This window comes from Triturus cristatus, chromosome 1_1 (assembly GCF_964204655.1).
Source record: "Triturus cristatus chromosome 1_1, aTriCri1.1, whole genome shotgun sequence".
Lineage (NCBI taxonomy): Eukaryota > Metazoa > Chordata > Amphibia > Caudata > Salamandridae > Triturus > Triturus cristatus.
In genome coordinates, this window is record NC_140579.1 from 75,346,266 (window position 1) to 75,354,368 (window position 8,103).

The 8,103-nt window shown below is 47.6% G+C and overlaps 1 protein-coding gene across 2 annotated transcripts in view; it reads left to right on the forward strand.

Moving 5' to 3' along the window:
- Nucleotides 1-7,293, forward strand: part of LOC146869481 (keratin, type I cytoskeletal 19-like) — a 50,783-nt gene extending 43,490 nt beyond the window's left edge. For both annotated transcript variants that reach the window (XM_085599872.1, XM_085599873.1), the window contains 5 exons: nt 882-1,043; nt 1,144-1,269; nt 1,681-1,901; nt 3,975-4,003; nt 6,288-7,293. In XM_085599872.1, the coding sequence (XP_085455998.1) occupies nt 882-1,043; nt 1,144-1,269; nt 1,681-1,901; nt 3,975-4,003; nt 6,288-6,310 (561 nt within the window). In that variant the 3' untranslated portion in view covers nt 6,311-7,293. The remainder of the gene's footprint in view (nt 1-881; nt 1,044-1,143; nt 1,270-1,680; nt 1,902-3,974; nt 4,004-6,287) is intronic.
- Nucleotides 7,294-8,103: the final 810 nt, after the last annotated feature.

The following is an 8,103-nucleotide window of genomic DNA, read 5'->3' on the forward strand; positions in this document are numbered from 1 at the left end:
GCTTCAGTTGGTCCACCTAAATTTGCTTCAGTAAAGGGAGAACTTAGGAAACTACATTGGCTGCCGATAAAACAAAGAGTCCGTTTTAAGGCTCTCTGCATTGTTTTTAAGGCCGTTAACGGCATCGGCCCTGAATTTCTTAAGCAGAAATTTCATTGGTATGTACCTGGCAGAACACTACGCTCTGCCAGTGCCAAACAAGTGCAAATACCTAAAGTTAGAAAACTTAATTGGGGAGGTAGGAGCTTTACCCTTTCTGCCTCCAAGGCCTGGAATGAGCTTCCTTTAAGCGGCCCCAGATATTTTGTCTCTTCGTAGGGGCTTGAAGACATGGCTTTTCCTGCAATAGTGCTCCCCGGCTTTCCCAGGTAACCAGTACTTAGCGCCAGAACACCCAAGGGTAATCGCGCGCTCTATAAGTGCAAATAACATAACATAACATAACACTTATTCTCCCCATGCCTAGCAAAAATGTTTCCTTATACAATGCAACTGGTGGTCATGTAAAGCGCTCTGATACCTGGTACCTTCAGGTCAAGCTCATGCTATATAACCCCCCCCCGTCCAAAAGAAGGCTCTATGATAGTATTATTTTACTGGCTACTGCCAGGATTAGCTAGGATACCTGCATAGGTTCTCTAGTGTCAGAGTTGGAAAGTTTGAGAACCACTCAGAAAACACCGAAGGCATTCCATATAATCTAAGGGCGAGCACACCCAACGTGGCCCGCTAGAGGGCCCTGCCTTGAACATAATCCACCTATCGGTGTAGGGCCCCTTAAAACAACTCACATTCCCTGTCTTGGGGGCTAAACCTTGGGCTGCATCTTTCATCAGTAATGTATCTGAGGCATCTGTAAATATGTTCCACTTTATTTGCAGGAGCTTATGGCTCTGAAGGGACAAGTGGGCGGCCAGGTCAGTGTTGAAGTGGATGCTGCTCCAGCGGTGGACCTGGGCCGTATTCTTACGGAAATGAGGGACCAGTACGAACAATTGGCCCATAAGAACCGCCTGGACGCTGAGGCCAGGTTCTTGAGTAAGGTAAGGTATCACCAGTCATCTGCCAGAGCAAGCGAGACTTGTCGATTCACATCTAACGTAACTTCTTTTTCTCTTTCCCAATATCCTACTTTATCCCAAGACGGACGAGTTGAACAAGGAGGTGGCCACCCACACGCAGGAGGTGCAGTCAAGCCGGACAGAGGTCACCGACCTCAGGCGCACCATGCAAGGCCTGGAGATAGAGCTGCAGTCACAGCTTAGCATGGTACGTCCCTTTTGCTGGTAGTTAGAGATGTCTACACTCAAAGCCCCTTTCTTTGGTTTTTTAAGGGTCTTATTATGAGTTCAGGGTTCCACAGCCTTGCACACATCTTCTCCATTGCCTAGCTGAGCCTAGGCTCAGTCTTGTAGAGGAAAAGCATATGAGATTGCAAGAGTTTTGCCATCAAAACAGTAGGCCTGGGGTGGAGTCCTGTTGACAAATGACTGTCTCTGTTAAACAGAACCTGCATTTTAGGGGAAGTGGTCTGCATTCCCTTTGCAGCCTGTCCTCCACTGACATGGTTCCACTTTGCCCTCTCCTCCCACCAGATCCCTCAGTCATAGAGATCATCCTCTGTGTGTGCGAACAGAAGGTATTTTCTTCTCTTTCTTCTCTTTCTTCTCTTTCTTTTAGAAAGCCTCCATCGAGGGAACCCTGGCAGAAACAGAAGCCCGCTATTGTGCCCAGCTCCAGCAGATCCAGGGCACGATATCGCAACTAGAGGCCCAGCTTGGCGACCTTCGCTCAGACATGGAGCGTCAGAACCACGAGTACAAGATGCTGATGGACATCAAGAACCGGCTGGAGATGGAGATAGCCACATACCGCCAGCTGCTCGAGGGGGGCGATGCCCAGTAAGTAAGACTGGCTGATGTGCAATGCTGTAGCCATGAGGGTATAGAGCATACTAGAGGGGCTTTCTTGTCATATCTTATTAGAGATGAACCTATAATGCTTGCATGTGAGCATGGAGGGGCTTCTGGTCCTATCACACTAGAATTACCTTATTAGAATGCGTGCATCCCATCACAGATGAAAGATCACCCAGGCCGATGGGTCAATCTGTGAGAAGCCACTTCATACCCAAAACTTTTTTAACTCCAACCTATTTCGATTGGGGTTTGATTTGTAGCACTAAAGGGGTTATTTCAAATCTTGCAGATGTTGGACATTACACAAAATGTGCAGGGTGTCCAGCCCACCCTATTTAGAGTGTCTACAGGTCTACAAACTCTAAATAGGGCATATGGGGCATCTGCCAATTTTTGTTAGATGTCCTGCTTGTGCAAAACTCTAAATAACCCCATAAACATGTACTAGTACCCACCTGGTGAAAAGTGTTTAAACATAAGATGTCCACTTGCAGGGCTCTGCCTATAGCTTGAAGTGGTGAATGTGACTTTAGCGATGCCCTGTAGTCAGGTAATGGCACAATAAGGCTTCTTGTAACCCGGGCAGCCATTGTCATTCCGGAGTTTTTATTGTGCAACAAGCACCCAGGAGTTGTGATCTTGGTTCGCTTAAGTGCAGCTTTTGGGAATAAAATGTCAGAAAGCAAAAGTCTGGAAGAGGAAACATCAGGAGCGGAACATGTCGCCGGTTGCCGGGGGTGATCCAGAAACCACATCCTTGACGGATATGACCTGGCTCTTTAGTGCAGTGGCTTCTCCCTCAGTGGGTAATGGCTCTCTCCATGTGCACCTCTTGAATCACTTTCCCCCCGCAGAGGTTGGGAGACCCTTCAAACAAACCCTCTGCTCACCAGTTGTAACTCCATGCGCGACCTGCTCTGTGGGATCCAGAGCCTGGTCAGGTCATCTTTAGCACTTCTAGCTGACCATTGGTCCATCGATGCTCCCCTCATTCCTTCGTGCTCGGGATTGGTAGACTCACTCAGGCTCTGTGGGATCCAGAGCCTGTGCAGGTCATCTTTAGCACTTCTAGCTGACCATTGGTCCATCAATTCTCACCTCATTCCTTCGTGCTCGGGATTGGTAGACTCGCTCAGGCATGTGTCTCCTCTCCAATTCTTTGTTTTTTGGAAGTGTCTGGAAGAAGGTTCCTACTTCCTGCCCCACAATATGTACCAGGGCCGTGAAAAATGGCCATACTTCGCTTCTGCACATATTTTAAAATCTAGTTAATCCAACCGCTAATTTCAAGAAGTGAGTTTAAAAAAAAAAAGAAGAATGTTGTGACCAATTAATTTTTTTAAAAAAAGAATAATTTTGGGACTGAGCTAGCTAAAAAAATGTCTGGTGGGTATCTTGTGTGACATTGTGTGAGCCATTCATTGTCCACATTCTGTAATTCAACAAAGCGGGCAAACTTCTCAATGTTATGCAGCGAGGAAGTGAAATTTACACAATTTCACTGATAGAATAAACAGCGCAGACATAATTTCTACAACTCATTTTCGGCGACAGGAACTTATGTATCAACATCAGACTTTGACCCAGAGCAAGAGAGAGAAAACTTGCTTAATGAACACTTTGGGCCCTGGCACTTTAAATTCTACTTATTGTTGCCAGTTTGGGCAATGCCATCACATCGCCCCAATTCTAGGCCACACCTGTGTGAAATGTTTGCTCTTCCTCCCCATACAGCCCCATGCACTGCTGCAGGAAGTGGGCGGTTACTTTCCTGCCCGCCAATCATCTCTGTCGAGTCCTTCCTAGGTGCCCAGTTCATGCCCTCAGAAGGATGCCAGGAGTTTGCCTGAAGGGCGAGAGTAGCTTTGCCAGGGACACTGTGCGCTTTCGTGTCATGTAAATTCGAGGTCCTGCTGCACGTGCGGGCCCCTGGAAAGCAGACCGCGCCCTCTGTGTGTGTGTGTGTGTGGGGGGGGGGGGGGGGGGGAGGCAGGGGAGGGGCCTCGCGGGATTAAGAGCCGGGAGTGACGCGTTCCTATGCTCTTCTCCCCGCAGTGTGTCCGGAGGCTCGCAGTCCACACATGGTAAGCATTCCTCTTTACTTAATCTCACGTTTACAAAACGCAGGCCCCTTCCGGGTCACTTTGAACAAACGGGTATATTTGGTAAAGCTAAGAACACCGAATAGCGCTTGGAGGATTTGGCTACCTTTCCAGAGTCTAGCATTTCTGGTTTAACTGGCCTTGCTCATGATAATGGGAGGCAGCCAGGAGCACAGACCCGGGTATTCAGGGCTTTAAGTGGGATGAACAAACTGTGGGGTCTCTCCAAGTGGCGTGGCCAATGTAATTAAGGGTGGGGCTAAAAAATACGTAAATTAAAAATCTGTACTTTTTCATAGTGTGCCGCATGACCTGTATTTTGCTGTTTGTCATTGCATCCAGATATATGATACAAGTAACATCATACCTAAAGCAAGTCAGGACTATTGGCTTTGTCAATGGTTGTTAGCTGCATAATATAAATAAGCAGCAACTATGGCTTGTAATTAATATTGAAAAAGCTTCTACTTAAAGTCCTAGAGACACCACGACAATGTTGCTGCTCCGGAGTTTCAAAAGGAGAAGGGAAATCCAGATACAAAATGACTCTATTTAAAGGATTCCCCTTCCCCTGCAACGCTCATGCCGTGACATCCATTTGCGAGAAGTGAGCAGCGCACATCGATGTGCCCCTGTCACTGCAGTCCGCCTGTGCCAGGGCACAAAACAGATCCCGATAGAGACCCGCTTCGAGGCCCCTTTATCAAACTGAGACCCGGCCCCCTTAAAGCCCTGCGGGCATTAATGACAAAGCGGCTCTCCTATCTGTCTTTGCTCCCACTATCACTCCTTTTCCTCTCCTTTGTCTATACCTTTCTCTCTCTCTCTCTCTCTTCTGCTTGTCACCTCCCTCACTTTAACTTCATATCTCTCTCTCTCTCTGTTTTCTCTCCTTATTTGTTCTCTTTATAACCTATAGCTCACTTCGTGCACACTTTCACTCCTTCACCTTTTTGTCTTTCTCGCTCTCACCCCCTCCCTCTCTTCTCGGTCCCATCCATCCCCTAACTTCCTCTGTTTCCTAATAATTCTCTCTTCCGTATATTTGTCCCTTTCTTCTCTGTTTGACCCTATCTCACTTCTTCTCAGCTTTTTCTCCTTCCTTTCTCAATCTCCTTCCCTCATCATTTGTTGCGCTATATGCCCCATGTGGCCAGCTCTTGTGTCCGCAGCCCCTACTTCCCACCCAGGTTGAGTCTGTCTCACCAGTCCCATCCTTCTGGTCCCCAGGTTTGCAAAAAGTGGAACCGTCACCAACAGGCCATCAATGGCTGTCTCACCGACATACAGCCCTTCGGGCCGACCACCACATAACGATGCCGGTGGGACCGTCACCAACAGGCCATCTATGGCTGTCTCACCGACATACAGCCCTTCGGGCCGACCACCACATTACGATGCCGGTGGAACCATCACCAACAGTCCATCAATGGCTGTCTCACCGACATACAGCCCTTGGGGCCGACCACCACATTACGATGCCGGTGGAACCGTCCCCAACAGGCCATCAATGACTGTCTCACCGACATACAGCCCTTCGGGCCGACCACCACATTATGATGCAGGTGGTTGGACCCTAAAATCTCAGAGGACAGACCGCCGCCTCCAACAGGATCTACTAATCCAGTTGAGGCGGTGGTCAGAATCGTGATCCCGAATGGCAAGCACAGCCGTCATGATCACGATGTCCCTTTCCAAATGCCTTTTCATGGCGGTCCCAACACCATGGATAGGGAGATGGAAACAGACTTTGGAGGGCCCAACCAGCACCCTCGTCCCCCCACACGTCCATGCACCGTGTGCACCACATGATACCTGGCACACGGTGCATGGGTGTTTGAAAAATGCCCTTTTCTACTGCGGCTTGTGCTGCGCCCCTTTTCCGGGCCACAAGCTGCAGTAGAAAAAGCCATTTTCCGACTGCTTGAATGGCGGCGAATCAAAATGTGGCAGGTGGGACCACCGCCTACTTGTTGGGCGGTCCTACTCCCGCGACAATGACTGCCATTGTAATGTGGCCCACTGTTCTGTTCCTGTTGTATTTACTATATAATGTGTAGGCATATACATCTCAAGTACATATGTGGTACATTAAAAAAAGTGTAGGATTCCAGGTTTGCTTGGACTCTTAGGACATATCTCAGAAGCACTGAAAACAACCAGAAAAAGATCTGTTATCACTAGTGTAGACGTCCCTTCTGCCAATCAAAGCGAAATCAATTCTAAGGTGTGAAATCCTAACATCTGCTCTTTTTTGTCACTCTAGGCTCCAAGAGTGGGGGCAAATAAGGCATGCCCCTAGAGAAAAAGCGGGAGGAGCCCAGTTCCAAGAGCATACCAAAGACCCGGAGGACTCAGATGAAAGAAGAGACAGCATTTTAACAAAAAAGAAAAGAAGAAACATCTAGGTGGAAGCCAGAAAACATGAACCTAGATGGACATTTTAAGTCTCACAGTTTGGTTTCCAAGCATGAAGAAGGTTCAATAACGTGATTCCAAGTCAAAGGTTCCTGGCGATGGCCTGAAACTGCCGGCCATTTTGTTGAAATGATGACCCTTTTGAACTCTGTTGGTGCATTAGTCTGTCAACTACCATGGTCTCAGCACAATGTTTAGTTTTTATCACTCCCTCAACCGATGGCTTTTCAAGAGCCTGTTTAGTGGAATACTGTCTCCAAGAACAGCACGGCTGTTTTGCATGACTTGTTTGATACAAGTAAAACCCTTGGCAAAGCCAATTTGTTTGGCTTTTCCGTCTTAGTTTTTTCCATGAACAAAGTTTGTACAGATCTGTCAAACTACACTCCCGCAAAGTCACGGCCGTTTTTTAGGGTTATCCAGCTGTGGTCCAATGAGGGGGGAAGTTTAGAGAAAGACGGAACGCATTTATCTGAATGGAGGCATGTGTCATGCAGGGTGAAGGTGATTTAAAGGCATGTGATACTCTGCAGTGACGGGGAGTTGAGAGGTATAGTTTTAATTATGTGATTATTTCAATCAGAACATAAACAATGTACTATTTGTTTTGTGCCTTGGCACAGTCACACCAAGCTTCCAATTATAGGAAAGGTTGATTTCCACGACTTTCAGTCAAGTGACATTGAGCCCGTCCATTTAAACTGCTTCTTATTACCAGGAAGGAGGCGGTGCTGTCCCATCCCTGGGTAATATGTTTCCACAGTTGATGAAAGCGTTATTGTTTCCAATACATATATATATATCTGCTTTGGCTGTCTAATAAAAATCCTTCGCTGGGCTCCCCCAACCCACAATTCATGTATGTTATTTTGTCAGAACGAGTACCCGTTCTATCTCCAATAAATTACCACAAAGTCGAACATTTCCCATTTACCACGAAGCAGGACATTTCCCATTATGAAACTGTAATGCCGATACCCACCTCAATCCTGAAAAATGGAACCACAGAACTCCTGTTCTAAAGCTATGAAACTCCAAGCCACCTGTTAACTCCAAGCCACCTGTATCATGTACCGTAGCGCCGAGATACCCATTGGGTGATTGTTGCGCTTTACAAATACCGCATACAATACAATACAATACTCCAACTGGAAAAGGAAGATTTCTCAAAATGACCCATCTCCTTCAAGATTCTCGACACCCGGCAGAACCTCCGAGCTCCATAAAACCCACCCTATGCCTCGAAGATGAGCACATCGAGAATATTAGTAAGCTCATGATTCATGCTAACCAGCCCAATCTTTGGGTCATTGAACAGAACATCAACTTGGTAAAAGCAATCACAAGTGACCGATCCCCTTTTCTGGACTCTTCCTGACTCAAACAAGCACCAGGCCCAGCTCTTCCCACCTCGTCCTCCTCTCTTTCCCGCTTCCAAGTCTCTGCTCTATGCTTCAGCATTCTTGCGGCTTCAGCACTGCAGGCATCTCTCCTGAGGCTGAGGCTCCAAGTACTGCACTGTCGGTAACATGTTCCTGCAGGCATCTCTCCTGAGGCTGAGGCTCCAAGTACTGCACTGTCGGTAACATGTTCCTGCAGGCATCTCTCCTGAGGCTGAGGCTGAGGCTCCAAGTACTGCACTGTCGGTAACATGTTCCTGCAGG